This window comes from Apostichopus japonicus, chromosome 3 (assembly GCF_037975245.1).
Source record: "Apostichopus japonicus isolate 1M-3 chromosome 3, ASM3797524v1, whole genome shotgun sequence".
In the NCBI taxonomy this organism is placed as follows: Eukaryota; Metazoa; Echinodermata; class Holothuroidea; order Aspidochirotida; family Stichopodidae; genus Apostichopus; species Apostichopus japonicus.
This window is the reverse complement of record NC_092563.1, coordinates 15,619,812-15,634,434: the sequence shown is the minus strand read 5'-3', so window position 1 is coordinate 15,634,434 and position 14,623 is coordinate 15,619,812. Positions and strand designations below refer to the sequence as shown.

At 38.4% G+C, this 14,623-nt stretch overlaps 1 protein-coding gene across 1 annotated transcript; it reads left to right on the top strand.

Annotated features, from left to right (window-relative positions):
• Positions 1-166: 166 nt before the first annotated feature.
• On the top strand, positions 167-14,227 carry LOC139964700 (enoyl-CoA delta isomerase 2-like). Its single transcript, XM_071966555.1, has 10 exons — positions 167-425; positions 3,616-3,772; positions 4,982-5,080; positions 5,957-6,145; positions 7,079-7,151; positions 7,518-7,623; positions 8,737-8,857; positions 9,803-9,892; positions 11,416-11,559; positions 12,732-14,227. The coding sequence occupies exons 1-10, from the start codon at positions 367-369 to the stop codon at positions 12,879-12,881; spliced, it is 1,188 nt and encodes a 395-aa protein (XP_071822656.1). The 5' UTR covers positions 167-366; the 3' UTR covers positions 12,882-14,227.
• The last annotated feature ends 396 nt before the right edge of the window (positions 14,228-14,623 follow it).

Below are 14,623 nucleotides of genomic sequence, written 5' to 3'. Positions count from 1 at the left end.
CACTTTAGCATTGAAACGTAAATGAATGAAATGTAGTATCGCACCCTCTATAATGGGGACCGGAATGGTTATCACTGAGTCAAGAAAGTGCTGTGAATTATCAGCACAAGTGCCGTATGCTGCAAATGTTCGCCTTGCTTTCGGTACAGATAAATAACATCACGAGGACATACTTTTTCATGTATCACACCTTTAACTTCGGTTAGACAGTTTACATTGTACAGCAGACAGTGCAATCTGCATTTTGTAAGCGGCGTGATCGTATTCAATCTAAGCATGCGGTGTCTTAGCATTATACAATTATCATCGTTCCTGTTACTACCACAAAAAACTTCATCACTGCACCGGAACTGATCACCAGAAACAATGTCATCGCTTCGACTCCTCGGAAAACAGGGTTCTTACTTCTGTTCTGCGTTATTACGGTTAGCATATTCTTCGTGTAAATTAAAGTAAAGGGTCTATCTTTAAATCATTTTGGCTTTCTTTTAATGTTATTTGTGTTTTACACCTAACAGTTGTAGACCTATTCAGAATAACACTTTAGTAACATTAGAGTGTATAGAAGACAGTAGATATATGTAACATGTGTGTGCGTGGGGGGGGGGGGGGTGTGCTCAGGAAGGAAGGGGTATTAGAAATGGTACTTTAACTGATGTGATCATATATTAAAGGCTACAACCGGAACACGGATGACGAAACCTTCGACTTTTCCGACGATTTGTAAAGGCGATTCAAGTCGAAACTTATATTGTGGAACACTTCAGTATATGTGACGATATCAGTCTTCAAATCACTACAATTATTCCCTATTTTATATCTAATCTAATTTATCATACCCATAGAAATTACTGCAGTAACTTCCATTATTTCTCCCCCCCCCCATCCTTCTTTTATTTTTATAAATTACCAGTGAATTATGTTTCTTCATTATTGAGCGATTTTCAATTTATTTTGTTCATTATCATGGTATTTTTTCCTGTTATATGTACCATTTATAAGATGATTTTGATATTTTATCATCCCTATATCTTATTAACCCTACACTTCACCCTATATTTTTTTCAAGGATGGTGTTGTTCTTTGGTCGCTGAAGCTGACTCCCATGTCCCAGATGTGGGGATTTAGACTAATTTAGACTAATTTAGACTAATTTAGACTATAAATTAGGTCTATAAATAGATGTACAAGCAAGGTTTTGTTTGATAAAGAATAACACATTTTTATTTCTTTTTATTGTGAAATTGAAATTGAAAGGTGGTGTACTCTCCCCATCACCTGGATCCTTGTCTGGTAGTTGCTATCCTAAAGGTTTAAAATAAACTTTCAATAAAGTTTCAAAATTAAAAAATCTGTACTCCAGTTTTGTATGGCCTTTCGGTACATTGTGTCCTTCAGTTAACATTCAAATTCAATAAGTCATCATCATATCAATAAACATTATCTGATATAGCAGTGTACATATCAGTCTAGTCAGTACCACACGGTCTGTGTCCTTAATCATGTCTATGGTCTATCTCTGTGGTATATGCATACAGTACTTTGATCCGCAAACAAAGTTACAGACCGTTCAAATTCACATACTCTTGTCGCAATGGCCTTTGAAGGTCTAGGACAATGTGTTATGTGTAATATATATGGCATGTGAAGACATGTAATCTACTCATAACACACATTGTAAATATATTGCATATAATACGGGGCATAAAGAGTATTTTCACTGGAACTTCATCGAACTTGATAACATGAAACAAGTAGCGGTGAAAGTATACGGTTGCTAACAAATACAAATGTCAGGGTATTAAACATCGCAACCTCTATAGGACTTATGAAGGAATTTCCTTTTAACAGCTTTTCTTGTTTGACTGCGGGGAGTCCCCTGATGAACAAATAGCTTTGTCAAGCCAAATATGTCATATTTTCCAAATTACTCTAATACAAGGGCGTAGGAACCGGGGGGGCTGGGGGGGCGCCAGCCCCCAGTGAAAAATATGGGGGCGGAAGTATCATTCCGCCCCCCGCTCCGCAAGTCAGAAAACCCCTTTTTCATTTCCAAATGAGAAAAAAATCTCATTTGGAGCATCAAATTGCATTTAAGGCCAGGTGAAAATGCAAAATTCTTTACAAAATGGAGTGGGAGTTGAAGTGTGCTATATTGCACCAAATTGCATCTGAGGCCACCTGGAAATGCAAAAAAAATCCAATCCCTTAGACCCCTCCCCCAGCCCGGCCATCAGTCTTCAGCCCCCCCACTCAAAAGTACCTTCCTACGCCACTGCTCTAATACGATACGCAGCGCGGTGAGCGGCTGAATATGTAAGTGCGACGTTATGCATGCACAATATGCAAAGGCGTAGGAGACCAATTTGATTGGGGGGGGGGGGGGCTGTAACGACTTGCCCGAAAAATATAACCAAAATTTTTCGAGCGCTCCGCGCGCGTTCTACATGTGAATGTGCATATCATATAGTCATGCATCGGTTATTACATCGCATGCAAATAACATACAATCATTTGCCGTGTTATTAACCTTCCATATTGGTTAGAATTATTGGGGAAGTCGGTACAATAATCATGTTAATAATAATATAAGTTTAACCATTGATAAACACATTGCAAATGACATTTCTTTCAGTAGGTGCCCGAAAAATTCTAGCATATTGCCCGAATTTTTTTCAAATATATTTGGTTGGGGGGCTGCAGCCCCCCCCCCCCCTTAGCCTCCTACTACGCCTATGACAATATGTATGTATAATTGTTGGTTAACGGTAATTGGGAACAATGTTGCACAAAAAAAGTAGAGAAAGGGGTGCATTTTATAAAGACGTTATAACGCGAAAGGTTATTTCCACTTCCATAGCTTTGATTACACGCATATAACAGATAATTTATTCTTATCCGTAATCTTCAGTAATATATATTATAAACTTTTCTTACGTGGGAACATGAAATCATGAAACAAGAAAAAACTAATATAGATCGTGTGTAATGGCACTAGATTGCAATACTGGCTCCATCGTTCTCAGTAACGGACTCACGTGATATAATGCAAATTGATTTTGGTACCACGTGGTACGGTATCTTAGCCATGCTATGATTATTGGGTCTGATGTTACGAAAACATTCGATGATGCGATTTTTTTCAGTTGCACTTGATAACGATACGATTGTTAAGGTGGATCACTGTTCATGCGATTATTTTTTCATGAGCTGTTACTATGTGTTCTTGTACATCAACGGCATTTTTTTTCCTTTTGACGTTCCTTAAACTACAGCAAAACCACAATAGTTGGTACAAGTACTCATACCTACAGCCGAAGAGTGTATAACTGCTGATCGCAACTTGAAAATACTATCACTCACAGTGCTTCCATGTTACAATTGAATGAAACCTTAAACGTGTAAAAATCCCTCGTCTAGTTATTCCAATCTTAAGCCGTATATGGCTGTGGAACGGTGTTACCATTCACTTAGTCTTACAAAAGTTGTGACGTAGTCATCCCTTATTATTAAACTTCTATACCCTGCAGCGTTTGGTGTTTATGACTTTGCTATATCATAACAGCTTTAAATTTATATAGAGCTGCATATTTTCATGTTGTTTGTTCTCTATAGGAGTAGGCTACAACATCTTTCGCAACCAACAAACCACTGTCGAACATTTGCAGCATCCAGCGAGGTTGGTTTTACGAAAGCCCAGACCCAACTGAATGCTCTGAAGAAAGCTCCTGATAATGAAGCCAAGCTAAGAATTTATGCGCTATTTAAGCAGGTAATGCAATGAACGGTATCCTCAACCATCAGTAATACGCCTTATATAGTGTTTAGCTGGTATATGTATATATTGAAACAGTGTCCTTTGACAGTATTGCCCGATGTTCTTAAGCAGACGGTAATCTCTATGATAAATTTGTTATAATTTACGTTTTCTTATATCGTCAATCAGCACGTACTCTCATGTTTCCTTCCTGGCGATCATCAATTTATACCTGACAGCAGTAAAATGGATAATTGCCCCGACAAGACTTTATTTGTTGCTAATAAGTGGGATCGTTTTCCCAACAAGTGGGAGAATCTTCCAGACAAACGGCATGACTACCTGACAAACCACAACACTTTTGATAACAATCATCGATCTTACCAGCAGTCAAACCATTTTCAGGGATGCTTCCCGCCCCTCTCTCTCCCCGACCCTTCCTCCCCACCCATTGTGGCACACCTTATCCTTTGCCCTTATCGTATACCCTGTTTATGCTGATAAGGCCTCTGATATACATCAGACACAAGGAGTCAAAGGTCAATCCCACTTTATAGATTCTATAGACAATCGTTACCATGCTACCCTGATGTTAAACAAAATATGTTTAACAGTAAATTTAACTTTATTTCTTCAAATACGTTCCTTACAGTATGCATGTATGTATTTTAGATCCTCCTGCAAGCAGGAACTCGCGAAGAAACCATCATTGGCTTATCAAAGCCGCAAGCTGACCGAAGTCAGTGTCTTACATTCATATTTAACGTCCATGATTATGAATTGTCAATTGTAAACAACTCTGTAACTGGATGACATACATTAATCTTGGAGTGACTCGAACTCGGGACCTTATGATTGAAAGGCACCGGCACCGGCACAATAAAGGCCGTGTTTTGCACGGCTCGAACAGGTCTGCCACTCTGATCATGCATAAAGGCTCTCCTTTGGCAGTGGGGGGGGGGGGGGGCAGTGAGTTAGAAGCATAGAATGGTCATAACAGTGACGAATTTGACCACTTACATAAATTTCTGCCTTCTTATCAAGCATAAAACATCTTTCACGAGAAGTTCAACCTTCAAAATAGTAAAAATCTTAAAATGGCATTTTGCAACTTTTTGACCTTTTTTTGGCGAAAAACGGTAATGTTCCGAAGTTTTTACTGTCAATTTTGTTTACGGTTTTTAATGTGCAAATCTCTTTATAGTCTTTCATCTTCCCTCTCAGGCCACAGATGGACCATGCAGTAAACCAAAACCAGCCGCTGATGATTTTATACAAACGGCAAAATGGGATGCATGGAATGGCTTAGGCTCTATGCCAAAGGTGTGGTAAATATACATTATAATTTCCTTTGAAGGTATAAGTTACTATAAGTAACACCACTAGAATGACAGCTTGATATCATTTGTATTTGGAGAGCGGTAAATTCATTCAAGCCTTCACCCTTACCGGTATTTTATCATTGAAAATATTGGAAAACTTATCTGTAATGTCAAAGGGTCTGCTGGTTAAAATATCCTTGCACCAAACTTGTAATGACAGAACGAAACTCTTCGCGACAGGGCCTTGCTGTAGACATTCAAAAGGGGGCAAATTGGAAAAAAGGGACTTTAAATATATACACGTGATAATAGTGTACCATATTAAAAAGAAGGTTCGTGGGGGTCGTCAAATGCTCAGCCCCTTGTCCACCCCCCCCCCCCCTCCCGTTGAGAAGGAAACGTGAACATTTCATCTAGATTGAAGTCAATTCCTGCAGGTTTATATTTTCCGTTGGAAGCACCGCCTACAAAGGCGTAAGAACATGTGGAATGGGGAGTATACCCCTTTCTTTTTTAGTTAGGGATGCCCTGCACCCCAGTGGGGTATCATTCATCTGGATCTTTGGTATTAGCAACTAGAGTACCAGAAAATCAACTTTTCCGCAGAAAATCAACTTTTTCGCTTCAAATACTTCGTAAATCACTGATTTCTTTACTCCACCCCCACCCCGGCAAGTTGACCAAAACTCGACATTGGAATTACCTCCAGTTTGTACAGTCTATATCGAGAAACCGACATGAATGTCAGTATCTCGACAAAACAGGAGGGATCCCGGTGAGTATGTTAGAAGAGGCACTGCAGTCCCGCGACCAAGAGGAAATCGCCCTCTTCGGGTGCAGATTATATCCCCTAATCGAGTCCTTATACTTTCAACAGACAGATGCTAAACAGGAATATATCAATATTGTGAATGCATTGGCCCTTGCGGAATTACATGACACCGTGTCTGCGGTAGATGCCGGAGAAGAAATGACGAATTTCCAATACCTCATCTATGAAGTGGAGGGGAAGGCAGCGAAAATCACTTTGAATCGTCCAAACACGAAAAACTCCTTAAACAGAGAAGTACGATATTTTTTCATATGTTTGCCATATCAATGTATAAATTAAACTTACATGCTGTTTACTTTAGTCCACCAATTTCAAAATGTCTAAAATACATCAGCAAAGTACTTTGTATCGCGAATTGACTTATGATTTATTTATTTGTTTTTTTTTTGTTGTTAAATTTGTGATAGTTTGTGAATGCATCTGGCAACAGCAAATGGCAAATCATATGAAAATATATTTGTGATGTTTTTATAAGACTTTAGTCATTTCTACAAGGGTGATAAGCAAACATTCCTAACATATCAGATTTCAAGGATAAAATATATACATGAAAAAAAAATCATATCTTTTTATGTGGTGGGGTGGGTGGGATTTATATAAGTTTAAGTTTAGTAATAAGTAAATCAATTAATTAAATTAAGTATAGAGGGTGGCCTGGAATTTATATAAGCATTGCTTTTGCCAGGTCTCCCCGCAGTGATGATTACATTGTAAATAAGATTGTTCTTGTGATGACTGTATGTATACTTCAACATTTTGATGCTTTTGTACTATTATTTTTTGTATTATCATCTTGCGGAAATAAAGAGAGAATATATAGATATATCTGAGTTAAAATGTTGAATTGGAAGCCACCCGACGTGTTAGTTGTAATCCACAAGCCCTTGCTGGTTTCTCCCACAATTGTGGTCGCTTAAGCGTCGTAAAAATAACTGCTGATTAATAATTTGGAAAGATTAGGATAGATTAGGATTTTAAAGAACATATGCCCTTATGACATCACACCTACCGTGGGTCACTTTCTGGAGTAAGAGAGGCTTTAACCAGTCTAACAAAACGTCTGGCCATACAATACAGACAACCTAAACGTCACTTCTTAAAAGTACTCCATGCATATATGCGATTAAAGAAAGGTCCTACTCGGGTGAATTAATTTTTTCTTCTCAGTTGTATTTTGAAGTTCCTGCTGCATTCAAGAAAGCTAGCGAAGACCCGAATATTACCCTGGTCGTTTTAACAGGTATATCCAGATACTCAATGGTATCATCCCTTTTTTAAATGTTTTAAGGTGACTGTATAATCGAAAAGCTAATATTCAATGTTGTGACATTCCTCTCCAAGGAATTTAGTTAGTTTGCAATAATTTCCCTTTGTTTACATATTTTCATGACAAATATGTTCACCATTTGCCAGAGGTGACGGGAGAGCGTTCATTCTGGAGGAGAGGGGGTGGGAGATATGTGTGTGGGGGAGATGTGGGGGGTGGGAGAGGTGGGTGAGGAGCATGCTAAATATATACTGTAAACATATATGTAAATCATATATATATATATATATATATATATATATATATATATCAATACATATCAACTCTTGACTACCACAGGTGCAGGTGAATACTTTAGCAGTGGTAATGATTTGAACAACTTGGCCCACATTCCATCACGTCAACAACTCAAAGAAACTTGCGAACTAGGGGGGTCTGTATTGCAGTAAGTTTACATGTTCACTAAGTTTTACATAGGCCTATTCATGCTTGCAAACCCATACCAGAATCCTTATAAAGTCAAAATGAACGCATGTATGTAAAGACGCTAAGTGGTAGGGTACGTGGGAAGGAATCATGATGAGTTGGGAGTTGGGGAGAAGGGGGGGGGTGGGAGATGACTTGCATGAGCTCGTGATTGCGTCATTGAAGAGAAACACTTCATCTTTCGTGTTCCTGTGCAGTTTTTATATACAAAGGAGAAGACTTGAAGTGTGATGTTATAGCTATACCTGGTGAGGTGGGGGGGGGGGGGACTACAGGCCACTCAACCAGGGTAAATTACGGGGCTCGAAGAAATATGGGAGGTTTAAATAATGTATTTCATCATATATTTATTAAGGGAATATAAGGGAAATGAAGACATCTAATAGCTGTTACGGTGACCTATATGAACCAGTGGCCCGACATGGCTCGGCCAAGCCGGCGGCCATAGTCTGATAGTATGGTAAATAATTAAAACAAACGAAAGATGTGAAATGTAAAATGGTGATGGGATTAACTCATCGAACATTAATGAAACATGTTTATCTTCGTTGTCGTGGGAGCACAAGTACATTATATCCTAGTTTAATGAGGTGGGGAGAGGTGGGGGGGGGGGTGTTACTATGATCATGAACCTTACAATTGTCCCCTCGTATATCAGCTGATGTTATCGATGTTATATCGATCTACTGACTAAAGTCACTGGTATGAAACCATGCATACCATTATTAGTGTTCGATTTCATATAAATCTTCAAAACAGATTATAGTATGATAACTTCAGCTACGTATACGAGCTGTGTAGACCGTTTTTGTTGCTGGATACAGGAATTATATGCTACAAGTAACACCGATGTGTGCCTATAGCATCATTGTTCGTATCTTCCCCCGTGGGGCAGTGTACCATGGGGGCCCACGAGGTGTCAGGGGCAAGCAGACATGTGATTTTGACCACTAAATCGGCTGAGACAAAATGAAGTCACCTTGTGCATTCTGTGGAGCTTACACACACGCGCGGACACGCACAAATACACACAAAAACAATAACAGTAAATAAAAAATGTTCTTTTATACAGGAAATACATGGAAAGTTTCATAGACTTCCCCAAGCCACTTATAGCAGCAGTAAATGGTCCTGCCATGGGCTTGGCTGTAACTACGCTAGCCCTCTGTGACGTTGTGTATGCATCAGACAAGGTAAGTAGATCAAGACACGGCAACTATAATGCTATAAATTGGTCAATGTCATTTATTTATTAAAATGAAGTTCCTCCGTCACAGTATGGAGAATATTTTTACTTGGCGGTCTACACCAAATGCGAAAAACCTTTAGCTGATATGAACTGGTTGTTCCTTCCCTAATGTGTTTTCTATAGGGATCTAACCGTGACCAACTGAAGCCGGCGAGAGTGATTAAATTTACGCATTTGAGGTCGCCAGTGTATTTTAACATGGCATAAAAAAAAGTGTTACAAGTAATCAACCACATATTTTTTCCTGTAAAATTCCGATTTTCTAAATGAATATTTCCAGATATTGCATACTATGTCACATTAGACAAGGAAATACATCAGTTGTGGACAAATTCCTTGAGACTGGAAATAAAATGTTAGTTGGAATTTGAACATATATTTGTGACCAGTTTTGGACTTGATAGCATATTTAAAGGCATGTGAACTTTAATTATTTGAACGTCGATAAATTCAGTTCAAACGAATCAATACGTCAAAAATGATCATCTTGAGTTTGCAATCTTTACACTCAGATGTGGATGACGTACGTTGTATCTTATCAATATTCATGAAGGGCGGCGACTACAAAGGTATTAAGCGATAAAACCTTTATGGCTGCCACCATAGTTCATCATGAATATTTACATATTTATAACCACAGTCTGAAGTGGCCTCACAGTGGTATCGGGCACCGTATATTTGCAATACCGGCGTTCCTTTATTCAACATTATGAATCAGTATAGAAGCGTGGTCTATCACGGTGTTTTAATATGCATGTTAGGGCTACGGCACGCCCTGTAAGCCCGGAATCCCATGCATGACTTCAACATCGAGGCCTATGATTTTATATTAAGCTATAGCCTTATATACGTTAGTTATACATTCCTTTAAATTTACTTTTTGTGCCAGGCTACATTCATGACCCCTTTCACTGTCCTGGGACTTGGTCCTGAAGGCTGCTCGTCCCACCTATTCCCAAAGATTATGGGATATGCCAAAGTAAGTTTCCTTTTTTTATTTTTGCGTGGTGGATAAGTTGGTGAATGAAGCAACATGTTATAGTTCCTCTGTATATTCAAGGCATGTTTGTGAGTATGTGAGTATGTGTGCATGTGTCTGTGTATTTGCTGTGGTAGGTGGATATAAAAATGGTAACAGGAATGATGGAAGGAGAATGGCATATACATTTGAATAAAATTCACTTATATTCTGTCAGAGTTGATACTGGGGTAAAGTTACCGTGTAACCGTTGCTGTATAGATCACATCATTTAGAAACAACAACAACAACATTTTGAAAGGTAAACAAAACATTTTCTAAATGTAGATTTTCCTGCTCAACCAACTATTTTTTATGTATCCGTAACCCATTGTTTTGTTGTTGTACTTTTTGAGATAGAAAAGGCACAATTTGAGATAGTGGTCGAATAAATTATTTGTCCAAGTCCTCTATAAGCCACCGTAGAAAGTGCCACGATGGCAACTGACGTGATTTCTATATTTGGTTACTTTAGTCCCGTTTCCTCCTGTACTCGTTATGATAAGAAATATTTTGTAATATATAATATCGAAAATACCTTAAGTTTGCCCTCACAGTGTTTTTTTGAATATTCAATTTAAATGTTGTGCACTATTTGGATCTGAAATGTATTTTTCATTTCTACAGGATAACACATATTACATATAAGTAACAACACTTGTACCACAATGAATTTGGATTCGTACTCTTCACTGCTGGACAGGTGTTTAAAATGGTTTTACAAAAAAAAAATGTTTTTCGCATTCGTGAAACCTCACATCTCAGAAACCCAACGAGTTTCAAAATTTACGAAAGCAAATCAAAGTGTAGTGACATACTCGAATTTCATCCTCTATATACGGACAATATGGTTGGCGTATACAATCGATATAACAATCAATTTACCTGGGAGGTTCAAGGGAGGGGCTTATTTTACCTGGGAGGTACAAGGTATGGGCCTACGAGGACCACTTCTACAAAATAGGGCACATGGCTTCGCTCTCCATTTCTTACTTTCCAATTCTCTAATTAGTATTTGTTTTATGATGATATTCTTAGTAAACGGTCATGACCAATATAAACCATTAATGACTGTTAATGCGCAGGCGCAAACCTGTCGCCGGGACACTGTGGCCAATGATACACATACGACTATACCCATTACCGTTTTTTCATGTCGTTTCGAGTACCTGCAGATTTTCTCTTTTATGGTGCAGGCTGATTCTTATACCCACTCGGCCCGACTTAATTTTTAGTCACAAATCTCATTTTTAAACTTTTTTAACAGGACAAGTATATGATGTATTTCTATAAATGGTTAGCGTGTTGCTTCTCCATTACTGCAAGTATGATTAGCTCTGCCATATTAAATTATGAATTTCACAGAAATGATTGATTGTTTGTGAATATATAAGAGTCACCACATATACAGTCAATATTAAATATTAAGTTCACATAGAACACGTAAAAGTATCGTGAATATATCCATTTCTTGATAATTATAGGCCAATGAGGTACTGCTGTTTGGTAAGAAGCTTTCTGCTCAGGAAGCCAAAGACTGCGGCCTTGTAACGGAAGTTTTCCCGAATAGATCTTTTGATGAAGAAGTAAGACACAGAGTAGCTCAGCATAGTGAGCTACCACCACAGGTAAGGATCTGCAGCAGGGCTTCTCAAATTCATTTGTTTGCAAGTGCTACACAGAAACATTGGCTGGAGCAAAGCAGGCGCGTAGCCAGGAATTTGCCAAGGGAGGGCGAAACTGTAGATTCGGCATTGCAAACTACCTAAACGTAGCGCCACCATGATTGGCGCGAAGCGTACAAGAAAATTTTGCCTGAAAATGCCTCCCAGATCGCTGGAAATGGCACTTCCCAGGCCTTGTAAGTTGCATCTTAGCATTTTCTCTTTTGAAAATAATAGCGATATCATAAAACATTAAAATTAAAAAAAAAAAATATGCTTAAGGGTGGGGGGGGGGCGGCTGCCCCATACGCCCCCCCTTGGCTACGCGCCTGGAGCAAAGGGCTATAAAGAGAAACCAACATCTAACTATACCTAGTTTGACCAATATGCAGGGTATAAAATGCCGGTGAAGCATCGAACCTATAAGGACTTTGGAGTCCATACTCGATTAGTGGAACATTTTGGGTGGATTATTATTTCTTTTTGTCACGGGCCAGAAAAACAACATAACAAGTTTAATGTTATTGTTGGTTAAAATATGGTGTTGTTTATCTGGGCCACGTTAATATTCTCAGGGAAACAGTCCCAACGTCTTCAGTTTGAAAGTAATAGTCCTCAATTATTTCAGGAATGATAGATTCGTGTCATTTCTACGGCGGTCACAAGGTGACATGCGAGATGTAGAGTTACCATGTTAGCATAACACGACATCTCGACAAATATTGAATTTTTGTCGAGATACATAGTGACGCTACCTTGACATCTCTTTAAAATTCGTCAAAGCGTCGAGTTGCCATGTTACACCTAACTCGACATCTCGACAAAATTTTGATTTTTGTCGGTAAAATTATATAGCCTACTTTGAGATGTCAAGTTAGTGTAACTCGGTATCTGGACAAAAAAAATCACAGTTCTGTCGAGATACCGAGTTTGATGTAACATGGTAACTCGACAGTTTGACAAATTTTATCGAGATGTCAAGTTAGCGTAACTCGGCATCTCGACAAAAAATTAATATTTCATGCTAACATGGTAACTCTAAATCTCGCATGTCACCTTATGACCACCGTAGATTTCTCATTTATTTATTAAGATATATATAGGTATATATATTTTTTGTTATTTTGTTTTTATAGTCGATGCGTTCTACAAAAGGAATTGTTCGAGGATGGGAGAAGGACCTGCTGAAGAAAGTCAACAAACAAGAGTGTGATAACCTAGTGGAATTTTGGCAAGGCAAAGAATTTTTAGAAGCTGCAATAAAGTTTGTGAGCAAAAAGAAATGACTAAGAAAGTAACGCAAAAAGACAAATAGAATAAAATCCAAAGAGCAAAAGATGAAAGAAAAATAAATTCCTATATCTCTCACTATTGAATAAATTTTTGTTAACCAAATAGTTTGGTTATAATAACCAAACTTCTAGCTGTCTACATGTGAAGGTGGTGGAGCGGGAGTAGGAGGGGAAAACCGGTGGGGTTTGGAGGGGGAGGGGGTTATTCTCCTAAAGAATTTTAGCTTTGTAGATGCTACGGTGATCCACATGAGATTATCTATATCGAAATTTTAGCTATTTATCTCAATTTGATCTCGAATGTTTGGCTCTTTATATCGAAATATCGATTGAATAATTTCAACTTTTTTTCAAATTTGGTATCAAAGTTTCAACTTTGACTCAAAAGTTAAAAATTTTCAGTTATTTATCGATGTTTCGACTGTTTTATCTTAAAACAAAATTATCACCTGTAAATCTTTTTCCATCCCAAGGAGGTGGGGGGGGGGGGTAGTGGGACTGACACTCACATGAACCACACCCCGCCATAAAGTGGAATATAATCACGCGGGTGAAGGTTCCTAGCATGAATTACCCCGTCCCCCACCCCTCCTGTGAGTTCTTAAGAAGTCAAGGCAATGTGAACAAGTATCGATGCAATATCGTAACTACAATAATTGAAAAAAGAAATGTTGTACGTGTGCCACGTTGATATTCAAAGTAACTCCCCACCCGTTCACACATATCCGAGACAGGATAAAATTGAGCAGAAAATATTACACACAGATTTTTTTCACAGATGAACGGTTGTGTCTATAGAGTGAATTCTAAGCCCATGCATGTCCATCCGAGTCTGAACACTCGGAGTCATACACTGATTAACATACGCCTTGATGGAACTGTGTGATGACGCTATTGTTATGTGTTATGTGAATATGTTAGATAATGTGGCGTCTTATATGGGGTTACGTACAGTGCCGGCTTATCCATTGGGCAATTGAGGCATATGGGTCCCTAAGGTCAAGAGCCCCCAAGATCGATGGGCCGCCTGGTCGAGGTGGACAAAGGGTCCGGGGGCCTCCCAGAGGACTCCTTTACAAATTGTAGACAGGACATATATCTACCTTCTGTCTTCTGGCTGCATAAGCTTTTTTTAAGTCTGGTAATAACACTGAGCATAAGCAGGTGTGTTGCTAATACAGCAATTGTTTTACGTATACGTAGAACGATCAAGTCCCAACGTTGTAACTGCCGTTATGATTATGATCATCATATTTTTATTAATCCATGAACTAACTGTGACAGTAAACTGCTTGCAATAGTGAAATGTTTTCAACATGAATGCATATGTTAAAATTGTAGTTATTTTTATTTCATTTTATTTCATTTGTATTTTTTACCAGTTCAGCGTCATTGAAATACTACACAGTATAACTGAGATACAAAGCAAAATATATACGAAAAATATATACGAACCATTGCTAACCTTAAATCTTCAAGTTCTTATCAAGTACTTCCTAGTAGTAGTATATGTTTATGACACATTGTGATTATATTGTTGTTATTATTATTATTATTAATTTATTTTTTGTGTTACCCCAGTTTTGACCTTTATCATCTTGGCGTCCGTCCAGTGGGGTACTTCATATGGCCTGGGAGAAGGAATGTAAGGAGAGGAAGTAGCAGGATGCCTCTTCCTTTTGAGGAATGACGCTTTCAACAGCTGAAGTTCATCAGTTGCGTGCGCAAGGGGGAGG